This window comes from Budorcas taxicolor, chromosome 6 (genome assembly GCF_023091745.1).
Source record: "Budorcas taxicolor isolate Tak-1 chromosome 6, Takin1.1, whole genome shotgun sequence".
Classification (NCBI taxonomy): domain Eukaryota; kingdom Metazoa; phylum Chordata; class Mammalia; order Artiodactyla; family Bovidae; genus Budorcas; species Budorcas taxicolor.
This window is the reverse complement of record NC_068915.1, coordinates 97,185,262-97,206,533: the sequence shown is the minus strand read 5'-3', so window position 1 is coordinate 97,206,533 and position 21,272 is coordinate 97,185,262. Positions and strand designations below refer to the sequence as shown.

At 43.4% G+C, this 21,272-nt stretch overlaps 1 protein-coding gene across 1 annotated transcript in view; it reads right to left on the bottom strand.

The window, feature by feature from the left end:
* The window catches only part of ENOPH1 (enolase-phosphatase 1), a 36,459-nt gene that overhangs the window by 6,056 nt on the left and 9,131 nt on the right, over window positions 1-21,272 (bottom strand). Inside the window, exons 2-4 of the mRNA XM_052642076.1 lie at window positions 5,271-5,372; window positions 3,337-3,539; window positions 1,432-1,564 (exon numbers count right to left, since the gene is read on the bottom strand). Of these exons, the coding sequence (XP_052498036.1) occupies window positions 1,432-1,564; window positions 3,337-3,539; window positions 5,271-5,372 (438 nt within the window). The remainder of the gene's footprint in view (window positions 1-1,431; window positions 1,565-3,336; window positions 3,540-5,270; window positions 5,373-21,272) is intronic.

Genomic DNA, 21,272 nt, shown 5'->3' with positions numbered 1-21,272 from the left:
TGACAATCTCCAAAGCCAAACCTTTCTCTGCATATGGTAAAGGGTCAATAAATATTTATTTAAAAAAAAATAGCTAGCTGAGTAAATCATTGGGTAACATTAAGTTTGGCCTGTATTCAGTTACTCAGCATGTCTTTCCCTTTCCTAATGACCATCCTGTCCACCAGGGGGCGCAGAGACAGTGGGAAAGAAAAGGTAGCCAGGCCTTTCTCAGGTACAAGAAGCGTTCATAGGTGGCCTTAAATTATTTTGTGCAATAACATGGCCAGTTCTCTTCGAGAAGAATGAGGATTCTGCTAAAATAAAATCTGTCTCCAAAGTACTGGAAACAAATGAAACCACCGTGTCCTCTCAGGCACTCAAGAAGTCTGTGTGCCCTTTTCTGAGACCCAGGGTCAGGAAGATCCCCTGGAGAAGGAAATGGCAACCCACTCCAGTATTTCTTTCCTGGAAGTCCCACAGACAGAGGAGTCTGGCGGGCTACCCCACACGGGGTCGCCAGAGCTGGACATGACTTAGCGACTACACCACCACCACAAAGGAGATCCAACCAGTCCATTCTGAATATCAGCCCTGGGATTTCTTTGGAAGGAATGACGCTGAAGCTGAAACTCCAGTACTTTGGCCACCTCATGCGAAGAGTTGACTTATTGGAAAAGATTCTGATGCTGGGAGGGATTGGGGGCAGGAGGAGAAGGGGACGACAGAGGATGAGATGGCTGGATGGCATCAATGACTCGATGGATATGAGTCTGAGTGAACTCTGGGAGCTGGTGATGGACAGGGAGGCCTGGCGTGCTGCAATTCATGGTGTCGCAGAGTCGGACACGACTGAGTGACTGAACTGAACTGAACTGATCATACATCTTACCTGACACCTTCAACAACCAAAAGCCATCGGTTTCCCTTCCTCTGGGCTGACAATTTTCTAATAATGACAAGATAGCTGGTTTATAAGCTAACTCAGAGGTCTTATCTAACTGCAATAAATAAATGTGTATGTGGATGGATATATAGCTAGATAGGTTGATCTATATACATATGTGGATACATATAGCTAGTTTTAATACTAGTCACCAGAATCACGTGGGGTGGATATTTTTAAATGCACACGCATGACCCTCACCCCAGACCTTCTGCGTGAAGATGTGCCACGAAGTGGGGCCCAGGGATCTACATCCTTAACAAACTTCCCTGGTTCCTTACAGGCAGCTAAGTGTAAGAACTTCTTACAAAGTGGTACAAAGCCTGGGACCATGGCTACAGTTCACCCTTCCATAATGTATTCCCCGTTTTTTCCACTTTTTCCAACTTGTACCACATATGTAAAGGCAATTACCTAATGCTGACTTAGTTTCTAACTGTAGCACTCAGAGTCACTCTTTTTATGCTTTGATGGTGTCCAAAACACAAAGTAATCGGGCCACCTACCTCAAGAATGTCCCCCTCTGTAGAATGCCCAAATAATAGTTTCTGCGCCTCCACACTCCCTGAAGAATAGACATATACCTTCATTCCAGCCTCTCGCCACTTCCTGACAGCCGGAACCACGTCTTCAAAGAACCTAGAGGGAAGAACACGGAGGCAAAGTGCAGCAAGAGGTTATTCCAGCCGGATGAAAACCAATCACACAGCTGCCACGAGTTTCTCTATTTGTGTACAAACGGACACCAGGGAAAGCACTCCACGAGGCTGTGAGCTCCTGCAGATGTCATGAGCGTGTCCCCAGAGTGCCACAGTCACAGATTAGAAGCAGTTTCAGTGGAAAGGGGAAGAGTTTTTGACACACAGTCACCCTAATGACAGTAAAAAGTGATTATGGACAGAGAGATAAAATAAGAAAGCAAGTGTTTGAAGCCCTAAGGAATGCAAAAAAGCAAAAAAGTAATATTGTACTGCTGTGTAATCTTTGATTAGCTCATGACTAGAAAAGGTTATGTCCAGTGTGCCTTAAGAAAGCACAGAAATACTTTTAGAAAGATCTGTAGTCCAACAACTAAAAAAAGAAAAAAAATTGGAGGATCAAAGCTATTTGTCTTCGATTAGCTAGAAAACAGAACTACATTTCTTGAGAACTAAGAAAACTTTAAGTTTTACTCTACAGGAAAAAATTATGGAACAAATCAGTTAAGAGACATGTACCGCCTCACATTTGCTAATCAGCAAAGCGTTGTGTCTGGTTTTCTGGGTCCTGACACTAACTTGTTCACCAATTCTCTGTTCTGTTCAGGGAGGGAACATCAGAGGAAATGGGTGAAGAGAGAAGCACAAGAAACTTGGGAGGTGTAACCAGTCTGTTATAAAGGATCACCTGGAAAATGTCAGAGAAGTCATCTGCTGGATGAAACACAACTCAATATATTACACAAACTGAAGGAAAGGGATCAACGATTTAGTTCAAAACCAGTTCCCATAATTCTGAGTTACTGCATATGTTACTTTTCACTCAGAGGCAGGACTATTCTATGTTGAATCTACAGACTGATATTGCTCCAAAGCAGGGCTTAGAAGTCTAAGCTGATTTATTTCAAGCTCTTGGTTTTATAATTAAGGAACTAACTCTGTGAGAAGGCAGGGCTGACTCCTGTGACATGGTCTCCTGGCTCCACTCCTCTGGGTGTTTTACACTGTGAACTGACTGATGTTGACTTCCACATCACTGGCCTATCCTGAAATTCTCAAGCATCCTTAAAAGGTGGAAGCCACCTTGTAAAGCACCTAAAGGAATGGCATCTCAATCGACAGAAAAAAGAAATATAAGCAGCTAGTAACTGTCTTGGATCATAGGCTTTACATCAGGCAATGCCCTAAAATCCTAATAGATGTGACTTACTAAGACTCTCTTCGCAGTTCAGGACTCACGAGGTTCCTCCGGCAGGAGTGCTCTGACCCCAGGGTCTGTGGAAAAGTGGCACTGCTGACTGAGGAACCTCGCAGTGGCAGGTGCATCATTTCACAGCATCTTGCTTCTCCAACAGAGCAGAAGCAGGTAATCCTCACAGTCCCGGGAACCACCCAACGGCGCCGTCACTCATACCCCAAGGATCGGGTATGACTGAGCTCAAGGGAGTCGCCATTTTCTAAGCCTGGGGTTAAAAGTTTCCAACCACCACACCAAGCCAGATATAGGCCCGGGCAATTTAGCTGGGTGAACTAAATTTATCCCAGGTTTGGGGAAAAAAAAAAAACACACACTCACTCGTTGGAGTAAAAAGAATGCTGATTTTTTAGCTACTTTGCAAGTCGTGCAACTTGCACTGAGAGAGAAAACTAGTGGAAAGTGCATTCGCTTTAGGGGTGGAGGGAGTGTTGAGACTCTCTTGAGGAGCTACGCACTCTGCCTTCATGTGCCCAGCCTTGAACGCCGCCCTCCACATGTGGCCCTGCAGCTGCTTCAGCGCCGTGGTCTTCCGGTCCAGGGACATCTGCCAGTACACGTTATCCACCACGGCCTGGATCATCCACCGCGGGTCGTCCGCCCCGCTACCAGAGGCTGCTGGGATCGGGACAGCCCCATCCAGGTGGGAGTCCTCTTCAGCCTTAAAAAGTCATCAACAACACGAAATCTGTGACGAGATCCCTTACACGATACCTGAAAACTAGCAGACCAACTTTCCCCAGCTACCATGTGCTCCGAGCACCATCACAAATTAAAGAATCCTAGGCTTTGGGACTGAAATGAATGATTCCTAAAAAACAGTGGATTATAATTAATAAGTTTACAACAGCTTTCCTGTATCACTAAAGCTGAAACTTAAGCCAAGAGGCATGCTGCATGTGAGAACAAAGAGCACAAAATGATAAAATGTTATAATAAGACCTGGTTTGTTGATTCACTTACTAGGATCAAACCTACTAGGACCAAACCAGGGCTTCAGTTAAATCCGATCATTTTCTCTGCACTATAACTAACTACGGAAGAAATCAAGAAAATCTTAAGTTTATGCCTAGAATTCAATGAAAAGAAACTAGTGATGCAATGCCTGGGGTTGGTTTACATACAATCTCCTGCAATCAGCCCACATCTTGCAAACCCTAATAGCTACTGAGCCTGTGACAATGTGTATGCCCAACCCCTAAAGACGCAATGATTCATGTACTACAATGGGGGAATACATGTTTCCACAAGAAGCGCTGAGACACCAAAAAAGGTGAAGAGGGGAATGTTTCAGACTAACCCTGAGTTATGTGGAAAATTTAACAAACCCAAACGCCCCATGCCCCAAAGTGTGTGATTCTCTTCAATCCAAACTCCTAACATGAAGAACTTACACAGCCTCCCACATTGTCCCATGTAGAAAATCAAGTCCAAAAAGAATTGCCAGAGCGTTTGCTCTGCAGAGTATGTAAGACCTTTCCCAGTGAAGCAGTTTTAACAAGAAAAACAACAGAAGAAGAGTTCCACAGAGCACAGTGGTAGGAGTCAGAGCAGAACAGAGCATGTGAACGGAAGGCAGGCATAGGGACTGGGCGGACGGGCATCCCCGGTGGCTCAGTGGTAAAGAATCCGCCTGCCAATGCAGGAGGCACGGGTTTGATCCCTGGTCAGGAGGAGCCCACGTGCCAGGGAGTAACTAAGCCTGTAAGCCACAACTATCGAGCCTGCGCTCCAGAGCCCGGGAGATGCGCCGACTGAAGCCCACGCACCGTAAAGCCCCTGCTCTGCAACAAGAGAAGTTGCCACTGCAGTGAGCAGCTCTCGCACCACAGCTAGAGAGTAGCCCCTGCTCACTGCAACTAGAGAAAAGCCTGTACAGCAGTGAAGACCCAGTGCAGCCACAAAATAAAATAAATAATAGATTTAAAAATGTTTAATTAAAAAAAAGACGACTGGGCCGAGAGTGAGCTGGGGTGAGAGGTGTGGGCCCAGGAGTTCTGTGGCCGGGCAGCAGGGCCCTATGCCGTGGGGAGGAGGCAGTGGAGAATGAGGTGATGAAGTGCGGTCACAAGGAGACATTCGTGGAAAATGTGATGAAATGGCACAAGACCCTTCTGCATGCCACCCAGAAATGACTTAGTTTTATAAATACGTGATATGTGTATGCAACTGAAACAGCTCCAGAAAGAGGCGACTGTGGAGACAATGAACTGCCATGATCTGGCCGTTTAATTATGTGGATTCCTAAGCAGACAAGTCACGGCAACTTCCACGCTCCGTGAATCTAGAGCGCTTATTTTAAAATAAGCCCAGAGCATATTCTAAGCCTTCAGGCATCTGTGGCTCTAACACTCTTGGGAATGTAGAAGCAAGGGAACAGAAACGTCCCAACCTGTTTCCTCAAAAGATTGACATCCTGTTGGCACTCCTCTTCTTCCCAATGTGTCTGCAGATACTCTTTAACATTTTCTTTCACGTAAGGAAACAAAATGTCCTAGATAAAAGTGCAAAAGAAAAAAACAAGCATTAGCTTTTAGTTGTTTGCATGAGATCAAGTTCTTCAACAATCTCACCTCACCTAAGTCTAGCAAATAAGACACTGAAAGTTTCATTGAAAATATGAAAATTGCTGCTCTGGACAGAAGGGTTAGAGAAACAGATGAACTAGATCAAGAGTCAGCACCTGCAGCCCATGTGCCAAATTCAATCTCCTCTCGTTTTTGTAAACGAAGTTGTATTGGAATATGGCCACACTCACTAGTTTACTGGGTGTCTGTGGCCACTCTGGGGTCACAATGCGAAGGCGAATACTTGTAACCAAGAACATATGGCCTTCAAATCTCAACATTTAGTATTTAGTCCTTTACAGAAAAAGTCAGCTGACTCCTAAACCAGATGGCTAGACCACACGTCCTCGAGGGCAGGGATCAAGACTATCCAGTTTACACTGCAGTGCCTGGGACCTGGACAAAACAAATATCTGCTGGCAGAAAGATGTCCACATGTAACAAACCCTTTAAAAATACCTGACTTTAAAAATACCTCATCACCGTAATTCCTGTTTGGAAATCAGAATACCTACAGAATAGCCTATGTATGTTTTTTTTTAAATTATGTTATGTTAGTGTCTTCTGCACAACAAAGTGAATCAGTCATATGCGTATGAGTATATATATCCCCTCCCTCTTGGACTTTCTTTCTACTCCTCCACACCATCCACCCTATACGTTCTGAGATGGAAAACAACTGAGAAATAAAGAACCTGTAAGTAACCCATGCACTGGGAATGTGATTTCTCTTAGGTCAAAATTTTTATATTTACGTGTAATTGTAGCATGTGTGTCTTTTCAAACCCAATGTGACACATTTGATAAAAATTAAGTGTCAACGATACGCTAAGTGGGGCTTCCCAAGTGGCGCTAGTGGTGAAGAACCTGCCTGTCAATGCAGGAAACATGAGTTCAATCCCTGGGTAGGGAAGATCTCCTGGAGGAGGGCATGGCAACCCACTCCAGTATTCTTGCCTAGAGAACCCCATGGACAGAGGAGCCTGGCAGGCTACAGTCCATAGGGTCACACAGAGTCGGACACAACTGAAGCAACTTAGCATGCACGCATATGCTAAGACGGGCTAGTGGGCCATGGAGAAGGGAACTGAAAAGATAAACAAGTCACAATCCCTTTTCTCAATAAGTTTCTCAAGAATCTAGTTGGGGTGGGGGCGCCGGGCGGGGGTGGGGGGGGAATAAAACGATGCAGTCACTCTATAAAGGAGTCTGGCAGTTTCTTTAAAAGTTCAACAGCTTATGATATGACCCAATGATTCCATTGAATGTTCCATCCCAAGAGAAATGAAAACTGTTCACAAGAATTGGATGTGAATGTGTCATGAAAAAGTGGAAGTGTCAGTCACTCAGGCGTGTCCAACTGTTTGTGACCCCATGGACTGCAGCCACCAGGCTCCTCTGTCCATGGCATTCTCCAGGCAAGAATACTGGAGTGGGTAGCCATTCCCTTCTGCAGGGAATCTTCCTGACTCAGGGATGAAACCTGGGTCTCCTGCATTGCAGGAAGATTCTTTAGTATTCAAGTCACCAGGAAATGAGTCACACTAGTGAAAAAGTGGAAACAATCCAAATGGCCATCAATCAACTGGCAAATGGGTAAACAGAAAATTCATACAACAGAATATTGATACATGCTACTGCATGGATGAACCTCAGAAACATCATGCTAAGTAAGAGAAACATGACACATAACCATATTCGGTATGAGTCCATTTAAAATGAAATGACAAAAAAGGCAAATATCTAAAACAGATACTAAATTGGTGGTTACGATGGAGTGAGGAGTATGCAAATAGTCACAGATGGGGTCATGAACCTTCCTCAGCTACACTGTGATACATTACCTCCAGGTGTAATAACCCTCTTTTCTCATCTGAGAATTAACACAGGTCTGTTCACAGAAATTTTGGAAAATACAGAAACAAAATAAAAATAATGATAATCTCATGATCATCTTTCTTTAGAGAATTTTTTTAATAAATAAAGAGACTTCTCTGGTGGTCTAGTGGCTAAAACACCATGCTCTCGATGCACGGGGCCCGGTTTTGATTCCAGGTCAGGGAACTAGAGTCCACATGGAGCAACCAAGACCCAGTGAAGCCAAGTAAATAAATAGATTTTAAAAAGATGTATACTACTTTTAAAAAATTAGTGAGGGGGGTGGGGGAAGTATAATGCGGTGCAATGGGTAGGACAGAGCATGAACAGAATGCTTGGCAGACCCAGGGCGTGATGGCTCTGCAACAGTTTTAGCAAGGATCAGCCTGGAAAAAAAAGGAAATGAACAGAAGCCGTGAATGCAGACACCAGGTAGACAATTCAGACAAGGCCTTACATTTCAAGGGAAAGTCTATAATCAAGTTGAACCCAAGAAGTCTGCTTATTTAAACTGATTTACTCATTTATTTATTCAAACATGTCCTGAATACCCAGCACAGGGGCAGGCCCTTGCATAAGGGCTAAGGATATAATTGTGAGCAAAACCCATACAGGATCCTGAATCTCAAGGAGCCAAGTAGCAGAAACAGAACATTAAAGATGGTACTTTAATAAACAGTACAAACGAGAGGGGTAATATTAAGGCATAAAACAGGAAAGTCTGACCTGTGAGGGAGGTCAGGGAAGGCTTTGCTGGAGAAGTGACCCCAGAACTGAGATTTAAAGCACTGATCCTCAAAGCGAGATTCAGTCCTGGGGGTCTGGGAACCCTTTTAGGGGGCTCCATGAGGTCAAACTATTCTCATAAAAACACTAAGATCATTTGCCTTTTCCACTTTACCAATGAGTGATGCTACAAGAGACCCAATGTAGACGAGAATCCAGCCATCTTCCTAGCCAGTTTATAAAATGCAAAACACTGTCTAAAACAGTCTTCTAGCCACATTTTCCAAAAGAATGGGAATATTTTTCATAAAAATGTATTATTTATTGGGGCTTCCCAGGTGGCACTAGTGGTAAAGAATCCACCTGCCAATGCAGGAGGTGTAAGAGATGTGGGATCAACCCTGGGTTGGGAAGATCCCCTGGAGGAGGGCGTGGCGACCCACTCTGGTACTCTTGCCTGGACAAGTCCATGGACACAGGAGCCTGGCAGGCTATGGTCCACAGTGTCACACAGAGTCGGACACAACAGTGCACACACACATATATTATTTACTAATGTTAACAAAGTAAAGGGGCTTATTGTTTAAAATGAATCAGTATTTTTAAATTTCTGTTTCAACTGCTAATATGGTAAATGTTGATCAGTATAACTCACATAAAAGCTCTTTGGGGCCTCAGTAATTTAAAAAAAATATTTATTATTTTTATTTGGCTGTGTTGGGTCTCGGTTGTGGGTCTTAGGCTTTCCCTGAGCCATATGGGATCACAGTCCCCCAGTCAGGGCTTGAACTCACGTCCCCTGCATTGGAAGGTGGACTCCTAACCATTGGACCACCGGGGAAGTTGGGTCCTCAGTAAATGTTAAGTATACAAAGAACTCTTGAGAATAAGAAGTCTGAGACCCACCAAAAGAAGATAGGCTTAATTCGGAGAAGACGAGAGGAGGATTCCACACAGAGAATGGTGTGGGTAGGAAAAGGCTCCGGTAGGGTCACCTGACAGAAGCCGGGGGGTTTTCAAATGTTTCTGCATCACCTGGGAATGTGCAGAAGCCCTGAAGAAAAGCAATCCTCGTCCCTGCAAAGCAGACTCACTTACCATAAAATAAGAATGGGCTCCAATTCATGAAGCGCCAGCACGTGCCATTACAGGGTCATTGTGCCTGACAGAATGCCTGGCTTCTGCAGATTAGTGCTAGCTAGTACCAGCCCGCCACCCAGCGTGGTGCTGAAAACCACTATCTGTGTCCTCTCCCTCCCTTCCCACTTCCTCCTTATTACTTCTGGATTGTGAGATTTTAACTAGTAATACTACTACAAGAGTGAACAAGGGCAAAAAGAGAAGAAAGATGCTGGTTGAAGGGGAGGGGGTGGAGGATGGGCAACAAAGATGGAGAGAATTAAGAGGTACAAACTTCCAGTTATCAAATAAATGAGGAAGTACTGAACAGCATAGGAAATACAGTCAATATTAATGTAATAACTTTGTATGGTGACAGATGGAAACTAATCATGGTGATCATTTTGTAATGTACAGAAATATTAAATCACTACATTGTACACCTGAAACTGATTTAATATTGTAAGTTTGTGATTCTTCAATTGAAAAACAAAAAAAGGAAGCTAGTAGACTTTTCATTTCCTGCTAACAAGGGATGATATGATTAGGACATAGTTAACAGATTGTTGTGAACAAAACCATGTGGGTTTTTGGTTTTTTTTTTTGGTGGGTATAGAATTTTTCTGACTAGAACAAAAGCTTGGCTCCATAACCAGATTTTTTTTTTAATTTCAGAAGACTCAATTCTAAGTTCAACTTAAATTGCACTCCCAAATGAAAATACACAACACAAGAAAATTATTACGGGTTTTTTTCTTTTTTAAAATGGTAGGACTCTTCATACTATGTTATTCAAATTTCACCTGCCCCAGTAAAAACAAAGAAGTCATTCAGTTTCGTTTGTTCTCATGTGGCATTCCGGTGGCACTCAGCAGATTCTGAAGCATACAAACAGTGTGATCAGGCAAAATTTTCAGCATATTTGACATAAAAGCTTTGTTTAAGCTCAATAAAAACTCATTCTTGATCTTAAAGAAGGAAAATAAGCTAAGATTAATAGCTTTTTTTTCTGCAAGAGATTCCTTTTACTGTACTGATATATTTCTTAAAAAAAAAAAAAACCTTTTATTGACATATAGTTGATTTACAATGCTGTGTTGGGGTTTTTTTAGCCACACCCTGTGGTATGTGGGATCTTGGTTCCCCATCCAGGGACCAAATCTGCATCCCCTGCACTGGAAGACAGAGTCCTAACCACTAGACTGCCAGGGAAAGTGTTAGTCACTCAGGCATATCCAACTCTGCGACCCCATGGACTGTAGCCCGCCAGGCTCCCCTGTCTATGGAATTCTCCAGGGAAGAACACTGGAGTGGGTAGCCATCTCCTTCTCCAGGGGATCTTCCCGACCCAGGGACTGAACTCGTGTTTCCTGCATTGGCAGGCAATCTTTACCCTTTCCCATATATTTCTGATTTTCTTTAAATAGTCAAGTTTTCCCAGGATGTTCCTCCTCATGCCTTCCTTTCTCTGGCTTAGCATCTCTCCTGCACGCATGCACCATGGCAGGACTGTAAACCAGCCCTTACTTGAGAGAGTGCCATCTGAGAAGATGTGGCAGAAGCAAGGTGCACACACAGAGCTCTTCCTCTCCTAGGCAGACACACATGTGCAGAGAGGAAAGCAAAAAAAGTGCTTACTGTCACACTGGGGAGGCTGCAAATTAATGGAAACATCCTAAACCATCATCAGCTAGAGAATATAAGCACATATTCACACTCTATAACATTACTTAGCAGTTAACAATGAATGTACTAAAATTTTGTATTTATCAATATGAACAGAAACTCTAACATATGAATAAAACCACTACAAAGTGGGATGTACCAAGGGCTTCAGGTATAGCTGTAATGATTTCTTTCTTTAAGATCTGAAATAAGCATCATATGAAAGTTTAGTTAGCTTTGTAGTGGGTGCACAGTTATTGCACTAGTCTTTATCCTTGCTTATTTTAAATGTGTTACAATTGAAAAAACAAACCAACTCTGATCCCTCATGCTACACCTTTCTCATCCGGTCCTTCTCCTCCAGCATCCTGCCTCCATTATTCCCCAACTTCTGAGCAACTGAAAATACTCCCCAGGGAAAAGTTTTGGTCAGATTCAGGGCCACTCAGAGTTGGAAGTCCTCAAAGGCTTTTTAAACACATACAGTGCTATACTCCTTGGGCTCCACAAAATCGAATTTCCTATATCCAGCTTTATTGGTACCAAAAACAATTCATCAAGAGCCTGTTAATCCTGAGAGCAGGTACAGACCCCGGGCAGTATGCCAAACCAGGGTTCTACCTCTTTCTTTCACTAACCGTGTTTGAGTAACTTATCCTCTTTGAGCCTACTTTCTCATGTGCTAAATGGCGATGATAATACCAAGCAGAGTCACTGTGGTCACTAGAGGTAATTAGACAGATGAAAACACCCAGTTCCTTACCATTAATTATATACTCCAGCACAAACATTTTAACACAGCAACATCACCTTTACCCCAATTTAGTGACAAATGATAGCAGAGAAGTCCCCAGAGAACAAATCACAAAAATAACCAATTCATTCCTTCAACATCTACTGAGGACTTACTGAGTGCCACACGTTTCTCATTATATTTATTTTTATTTACTTTTTGGCTGCTCGGCATGTGGGGTCTTAGTTCCCAGACCAGGGATCAAACCCGGACCCTCTGCGGTGGAAGCACAGAGTCCCAACCACTGAACCAACAGGGAAGTGCCACCAGACATTTCTGTACAGACCTTTTCCTCGGAGAACTCACAGAAATAAAAGGTCCAGATTTCAAGCGATCCTGTTTAGGAGAAGCTTCAGAAATTAGAATCGACTTTAGAATTTCTGAGCATCCAATCTGCCTCTTTCCTCTATACGTAAAACTCCCCTCTGCACTGACTAAGCACACAAAGGTAGACAATGAAGTTAGAACTCAGGGTAACTGGAATTGGGAGGTTAGCAGGCTGAACAGTCTATTTTAGTGTGAGTGTTACTGTACAACATAAAAGTACATGGGGCAAATAACTAAACTGTGAAGATTTTATCCTTTCTTTCAACATACTTCAGTTCAGTTCAGTCGCTCAGTCGTCTCCGACTCTTTGCGACCCCATGAATCGCAGCACACCAGGCCTCCCTGTCCATCACCAACTCCCGGAGTTCACTCAGACTCACGTCCATCGAGTCAGTGATGCCATCCAGCCATCTCATCCTCGGTCGTCCCCTTCTCCTCCTGCCCCCAATCCCTCCCAGCATCAGAGTCTTTTCCAATGAGTCAACTCTTCGCATGAGGTGGCCAAAGTACTGGAGTTTCAGCTTCAGCATCATTCCCTCCAAAGAAATCCCAGGGCTGATCTCCTTCAGAATGGACTGGTTGGATCTCCTTGCAGTCAGGCCTCCCTGTCCCTCACCATCTTCTGAAGTTTGCCCACGTTCATGTCCATTGCATTGGTGATGCCAACCAGCAACCTCATCCTCTGATGCTCTCTTCTCCTTCTGCCCTCCATCTTTCCTGGCATCAGGGACTTTTCCAAAGAGTTGACTGTTTGTATCAGATGACCAAAATACTAGAGCTTCAGCTTCAGAATCAGTCCTTCCAACAAGTATTCAGGGTTGATTTCCCTTGGCTGGTTTGATCTCCTTGAGGTCCAAGAGACTTGCAGGAGTCTTCTCCAGCACCACATTTTGAAGGCCTCAATTCTGTGGCATTCTGCCTCTTTTAGGGTCCAGGTCTCAGAACCATACATGACCAGTGGGAAGACCATAGCCTTGACTATACGGACCTTTGTCGGCAGAGTAATGTCTCAACACACTATCTAGGTCTGTCATAGCTTTCCTGCCAAGAAGCAATCATCTTCAGATTTTATGGCTGTAGTCACCATCTGCAAAGATTTCAGAGCCCAGGAAGAGGAAATCTGTCATTACATCCACCTCTTCCCCTTCTATTTGCATGAAGTAATGGGGCCAGATACCACGGTCTCAGATTTTTAACTAATATCTAATTTTAAGCTGGCTCTTTCACTCTCTCCTTCACTCTCATCAAGAGGCTCTTTAGTTCCTCTTCGCTTTCTGCCATTAGAGTGGTATCATCCGCATACCTGAGGTTGTTGACGTTTCTCCCGCCTATCTTGATTCTAGCCTGGCATTTCTCATGATGTGCTCAGTGTATAGGTTACAAACAGGGTGACAGCTGACAGCGCTGTCGTACACTTTTCTCGATCTTGAACCATCAGCTGCTCCATTTGGGGTTCTAACTTGCTTCCTGACCCGCACATGGGTTTTTCAGGTAAGATGGAGGAGGAGGATGGAATGGAGAAGGGGAGAGTGGCAAACCACTCCATTATACCTGCCACGAGAACCTCATGAACTGTGTAAAAGGACAAAAAGATAGGACACCGAAAGATGAGTCCCCCAGGTTGGAAGATGTTCAATATGCTACCGGGGAACAGCAGAGGAGAACTACTAACAGCCCCAGAAAGAACGTAGCGTCTGGGCCAAAGCGGAAATGATGCTCAGCTGTGATGTGGTGATGGAAGTAAAATCCGATGCTGCAAAGAACAGCACTGCATGGGAACGTGGAATGTTAGGTCCATGAATCAAGGTAAACTGGACGTGGTCAAGCAGGAGATGGTAAGAACAAATACTGACATCCTAGAAATCAGTGAACTGAAACTGGACGGGAATGGGCAAATTTAATTCAGATGACCATTATATCTACTACTATGGGCAAGAATCCCATAGAATAAACAGAGTAGCCCTCATAATCAGTAAGAGTCCAAAATGCAGTACTCGGGTGCAACCTCAAAAATGACAGAATGACCTCAGTTCATTTCTAAGGCAAGTCATTAAACATCACAGTAATTCAAGTCTATGCCCCAACCGCTGATGCTAAAGAAGCTGAAGTTGATCGGTTCTATGAAGATCCAGAAGACCTCCTAGAATTAACACCAAAAAGAGATGTCCTATTCATCATTGGGGACTGGAATACAAAAGTAGGAAATCAAGAGGCACCTGGAGTAACTGCCAAGTTTGGCCTTGAAAAACAAAATGGTACCAAGTAAGAATGTTCTAAAAACAAATTTTTTAAAGCGGGTAGTGGGACTTCCCTGGCGACCCAGTCAAGACTCTGCTTACACTGCAAGGGGGCACGAGTTCAACCCCTGATCAAGGAACTAGGATCCTGCAGTGCCACACAGCATGGCCAAAAAATAAATAAATAAAGCTAATGCTTATCGCCCAAACCTCCCCACTGAAAAATTTCAGGCTTTAAAAGTAATTCGAGAACAGCAATGATAAATTCTTTAACTTCAGTTATAATCCACTTATAGACCATTTCACAACTCTACAATATGAAAAAAAATGCTGTAATGAACCCAGGATTCTACAAACATGTAAGTATTTTTAGTCTACCAGGCACCTAAAGGGTTGTTACAGTTTAGCAGTATGTATAAGGCTTCCCTGGTGGCTCAGCTGGTAAAGAATTCACCTACAATGCAGGAGACCTGGGTACAATCCCTGGGTTGGGAAGATCCCCTGGAGAAGGGAAAGGCTACCCACTCCAGTATTCTGGCCTGGAGAATTCCATGGACTGTATACTCCATGGGGTCACAAAGAGTCAGACATGACTGAGCGACTTTCACTTTCACGACAAAAGGGGTTTCCCTGGTGGCTCAGATGGTAAAGAATCTCTCTGCAATGCAGGAGACCTGGGCTCAATCCCTGGGTCAGCAAGATCCCCTGAAAGAGGGCATCGCAACCCACTCCAGTATATTTGTCTGGAGAATCCCATGGATAGAGGAACCTAGTGGGCTACAGTCCATGGGGTCGCAATAAGCTGGACACGACCAAGACACTAACACACACATGACAAAAGGCTATAGAACTAAACGACAGTATTTGCCTTTCAGGGGACTATGATTATCAATAAATCCTACTAAATGCTAGTCGGGGTGCTATGCAAGCAGCAGTTTATATTACTCTACACAGCCCACTGATAGCATTCTGAAAGAGCTCCATTAAGGGCCACAACATTGCTGAAGATCTAATTAAAGAAGTTGCCTCATAAATGTTTAGAAGTCTAGATATGGATTTGCTTTATTATCAAGTGGCTGTTTTAATGAAAAGGTTATAGAATCAATAAAAATAAAATTGTTGCTATATTTACTCACGTCTCCTTTGAAGAAAATGGGCAATAAAAAGGTAATGGGTGGTACTTAGAGTACTACAGCTATTTAAAGAAACTATTTTAAAAGCTTTCCAAAGGGACCACAGGGTGCAAATGATTTACAGGATTTGAGAATTTAACATTTTCCAGGCAGAGAGTTAAACAACACAAAGACAATATTGGTGACCTATTATTTCTGTATTAATCCCAGAGGATAAAAAACAAAGGAAAATCAAGTCGCTTGATGGGTCCTAAGAACCAATCACATTCTTTAAATAAGAAATGAAAACACAGGGTAATCATATTTTGGGGACTATCTAAACAGATAACAGGAAATCTAAGAGAATATGGACATAACAGGTTACAAAGGTTTTCTCTGGGACATGAGATACCAAGGGAGGGGAAAAACTTTTTTTTAATATATCTATTTCTACAATGGAAGAGTATAGTCTTTTTTTAAATTGAGACAAAATTGATACATAACATTGTGTTAGACGGAGTTATGCAACGTATTGGTCTCCCCCTGGCTCAATGGCAAAGGATAAGCCCACCAATGCAGGAGATGCGGGTTTGAGCCCTGAGTCAGGAAGATCCTCTGGAGAAGGGAATGGCAAAAACCCACTCCAGTATTCCTGCCTGGAGAATCCCACGGACAGAAGAGCCTGGTGAGCCACACTCCATGGGGTCGCAAAAGAGTCGGACGTGATTTAGTGACTAAACAACGAAGACAACACGTCAGCTGAGTGTTTGTGTATACTGAGAAACGGGCACCACGGTGAGTCTTGCTGACATCCATCGCAGTTGAGCAAGTTTTTTTCTTGTGATGAGACCTTTTAAGATCTGCTCTCTTCACAGTCTTCAGATATACGATACAGCATTATTAACTCTAATCACTATGTTGTATACTGCATCTCTACAACTTACTTACTTTGTAACTGGATATTTGCACCTGCTTGAACATTTCTAACAATGAGGAATCTACTGCTTCTTGAAGTGGTCCACACCATCCATCAGATAGATTCAACAGTTGTGGTATTAGAATTGCTCCTTAAAGATCCTTCCTGAAGACCATACCAGAGGAACTACCAACAGAAGTTTTGCAGCTCTGGCTGCTACAAAGGGTCACGAGGGCTCAGAAATGGTAAGTCTGCTGTCTATTTTCATGGGTTAAGCAGAGATAATCACTCCCCTTTGAAAGCTGAAACCTTTAGGAATGAACACTAAATATCTTCATCTGCATTCAAAAAGAATATATGTGATGCTGTAAGACAAACTTGTCTTCTAAATCCCATTAAGACGATTAAACTGTAATTAAAGAAATATAAACTGTAATCTAATTAACTGCAATGAATCACATCTCACAAGGGAAGGTCGTTATTATTCACAAGTGCTAGTAGTTGGGATAGGTCTTTAAAAGCAGCAGAGAGAAAGAACATCAATATCCCATAAGTTTCAGAGCAGGAACCCTGACTGGCCCTAGGACAGAGTCCTAGCCCCTGTTGAGTGTGGAGGGGAGGGAACTGACATTTACTTCCTTGAATCCACCTACACTGGTGCAAGGTGACTCGCTCTGAATAAATGAAGCAGCTGAGATTCAAAAAGGTTTCACTGCTGGTACAGTAAAGCCAGGACTCAAACCCAGGTCTACTGAAGCCCAATGCTTGAGTCTATTCAGCTTTGTGGGTTCATGACTTCATGGAGGATCACCCAACCCCCCAGATCCCGATATTATATTCCCTACAGAAATTTCTAATACAGCTTTTCTCAAAAGAGATTTGCACTAAGAAAAGAAATGAGAGATTCTGGCTCACCTGGCAGTACTGTAACTGTTCCAATAAACAGGAATAATGAGTAATTACTGCAATAGTGGGAACAACTGCCAACACTAACTGAGCCTTCACCGTTCCAGGCACTTCTCATTCCACAGTCAATCCTCAGTGATCTTGTCTAATCCATGATTTTAAATGCCATCTGTTGCCGTGCTGTGCTAAATCACTTCGGTTGTGTCTGATGATGTGCAACCCCAGGGACGGCAGGCTGCCAGGCTCCTCTGTCCATGAGATTCTCCAGGCAAGAATACTGGAGTGGGTTGCCATTTCCTCCTCCAGTGTACTTCCTGACCCAGGGATCGAACTCACATCTCTTGTCTCCGGCACTGGCAAGAAGGTTCTTTACCACTTAGCAGTTAGTTCAGTTGCTCAGTCGTGTCCGACTCTTTGCGACCCCATGGACTGCAGCACGCCAGGCTTCCCTGTCCATCACCAACTCCCGGAGCTTGCTCAAACTCATGTCCATCGCGTGAGTGATGCCATCCAACCATCTCATCCTCTTTCTTTACCACCAACACCATCCATATACCCATCTGTTGCCAATGACCCCTAAATCCACAGCTTGAACCTGGACCTCTTCCCTGAACTCCAGACTGATTTTTTTTTTTTCAACTACCTTCCCCAAATCTCACTTGGATATCTGAAATTCAAACTCCTGTTTCTAGCCCTTAATCCTGCTCCTCCCACAATGTCCCATCTCAGCCAAGTGACAGCTCCATCCTTCCAAGATGCTCAGGCTGAGAGCCTTAGAGTCCTCTTCAACTCCTCTTGCTCTCACACTCCACATCCCACCAATTCATCAGCAAATGCTGTCAGCCCTATCTTCAAAATACACCCAGAATCTAATCACTTCTCACCATCTGCCACTGCTCCCAAGCACTCCAAATCTACTCAATGCATTGATTAATGAGTAACCTGAATCACATCATTTCAATCCTCAAAATAACCCCATGAAACAAGTGCTCTTATTTCCTCCATTTCACAAAGGTACATAAAGGTTAAGTATAAACTAAGAAACTATAGTTTATCAATCAGGTCTTTTTCCTTTTTTGGTTCAGAGTCAGATCCCCTGAGCCTGATCTTCTGGTCAAAGGGGTCTGATTAGTTTACAGAGTTACAACAACTTGGTCCCAGGGCAGGAGTCAGCCAGCCTCCTGGAGCGCGGCAGCACCAACACCAGTCTGACCACGAGCTCCTCTCTGAAATCCCACCCAGGTCCCAGTGCCAGGATTCCCACTAGTTTTCAAACTACATGTGTTAGTCTCTTTTTATTCAGTATCAGCTCCACACTTTTTTTAAGACTTAAAAAAAGGAACTTGTTGGAAGGTCACATAATGAATCACTGAAAATCAAGTTAAGAAATGAAGCCCTCACGTGCATACCCAGAAGACAAAGAACCCTTTTCTGTATTAAAGAATTCTGTCTTTGAAAAGCAATCCGTGTTTTTGAAAGTGGAGTCCCCTGGGAAGGGTCCATTGAGGTTCCAGAAGGGCCTCTGAGGACAATATTACTGACTTTCCATGTGACGGAGGACCGGACACAGGAAGATAAGGGTGAGCTGGCCACCACCCTTCTTCTGACCCCTACCTCCACCAAAACCAATAATGAAAATTAAATGAGTTAATAAATGTGAAAATCAAAAGCTGTATGCAAAAATAAGCCTTTATTGTAAAAAGAATAGCTTTTTTGTGAGTGTGGAGGAGTTACATAGGGTGAGCTTTAAGGATAGAAAATTTAAGAACCACCAAAGAAGGGAGGTCCTTTCAGAGCTAAACACAGGATAGCCTTAAAAAGTTTATCTGAACAAAAGAAAGGCTTACCTATCTATGTATTTTCAAAACAGGGGTTATTTATTAGAATTGGTACTTTCACGGAATTGATCTGACTACATATACTTCAAGGATCTAAGTGACTTTAAGCATAGGGAAAAAAAAAATCAGAATATTCACCAAACTAACTGCTCGGTGGTGGGAGCAAAAGGGGCATTCATTATCTACACTGTACTCTTCTGTAATGTCTGCAGTTCATAATAAGCATGAATTAATTTCCGTGGAAAAATTAAGGGGACAAAAAACACTCCTCTATCCTCACATTAACAGATACAAGTCTCCAAAGAATAGTGTATTTAGCTCTTTAGATATTTAATTGTTAATAAAATTTACTTTATGGTGTTTTAACTTCCATTGTTAACTAGTTTCTCTAAAACTCATCAGTTTTAGAAATGCTGGGTCAAAGAAAGTTCTAATATCACTCTAGAAACACAACAGTTACATCGCATGCTGTGCAAGTAAGATAAAATATCACCTTGAGGGAATCTGAAATAGCAAGGAGAGCAGAAGTGGGAGCAAACAACGCCAGCCCCTCCCGGGCCCAGCCTGGAAGGCATCGTAACGCCATCAACAAGCACTTGCTGAACGCCGTATGTGCGAGCACCGTGCCAGGCTCTGCTCTCGGCCCTTAAGGAGCTCTCAGCACGGCGGCAAGACAGCACACACAGACGACACCGCAAGGCAGCATCTGCTATGATGGCAAATACACGGCACTGCGGGGCAGGGAGAGACAGGACTTGGAAATTCCCACTAAACCCAAGTCCTTTGAAAGCAGAAGCAGGTATCACCTGTATATTCCCACAGCCTAGCACGAGAAATATGTTTTAAACATGTTTTAACTCAATGGGTACATGGAACTAAACTGCACTTGGAGAGGAAAAGGTGTGACATCCCAAGCTAGAGGAATGGCGGTGGCATGAAAGATTGGCATGACCCAAATGGGCATCACCAGTTATTTACAAAAAAAGAGCATAAAGGAACTGAGGAACAGAAAGTTGGAAAAGCTGACTCACTCAAGTTGAGGAGCTGAAACTATCTTTGACCCAACAGGAAACCCAAAAGGATTTCAATGGTGCAACGACAATCTGTTTTATGTACCTGTCTTCCTTACTTGATTCCTTAAGGGGGGCAACTGCATCTTTTAAGAATTTTGGTTTCCTGGCAGCGCCTGGCACATGAAAGGTATTCAAATAAATGTGGGGAAAAGGAAGGGAAGACTGATCAGCTGGAAACATTACGCATGTGCCATAACATGGAAGGTTCTAGAAGAGTAAGAGATCAGAAATTAAGGCTGGAGGTGTTTTCTAATCCATCTCATGATATACTCAGGCTCAATACAGTGATTCTCCAAAGGCTCCTCCCCTTGTTTCAAGTTGAATCAACAAAAATCCTCTTTTATTCCACCATGAGTATATCTCCCTGTGGGAATCCGGAGCAAGGGGAGGTTTGGGGGAATAGTCATCAAACCAGGAAATCCTGCCATGCCAGTGCAAGCTTTCTGAGAGCAGTCATGTTCTGTGCCTCGTTCCTGACCTATTTCTGCCCAGAGCCACAGAAACACAGGCAGAGGCAACCACAGTGAGTTTCAGTACATGTTAGCGCCCCCTTTTCCATATTGACTCTTCACAAGTGCTTTCTGTCTCCAAACAGTCTGATACTTCCTGCATTGTAATCAGTGTTTCTACTGGGCTTCATATTTTTCAAAGTCCGCCCCCTCCCAGTTCATGACTAAGTTATTTATTTAAGCCATCTCCTGCCATAAGCAAAAGGACAGATTAGTGTAATGGTCATCAAGTATAATGGTGGTCACTGGATATGGAAAAGTATATGGGACCTTAAGCTCACCTTCATGGCAAATAGATGGGGAAACAGTGGAAACAATGAAAGACTTTATTTTGGGGGGGCTCCAAAATCACTGCAGATGGTGATTGCAGCCACAAAATTAAGACGCTTTCTCCTGGGAAGAAAAGTTATGACCAACCTAGACAGCATATTAAAAAGCAGAGACATTACTTTGCCAACAACGGTCCATCTAGTCAAGGCTATGGTTTTTCCAGTGGTCATGTATGGATGTGAGAGTTGGACTGTGAAGAAAGCTGAGCGCCAAAGAATTGATGCTTTTGAACTGTGGTCTTGAGAGTCCCTTGGACTGCAAGGAGATCCAACCAGTCCATTCTGAAGGAGATCAGTCCTGAATGTTCATTGGAAGGACTGATGTTGAAGCTGAAACTCCAATACTTTGGCCACCTGATGCGAAGAACTGACTCATTTGAAAAGACCCTGATGTTGGGA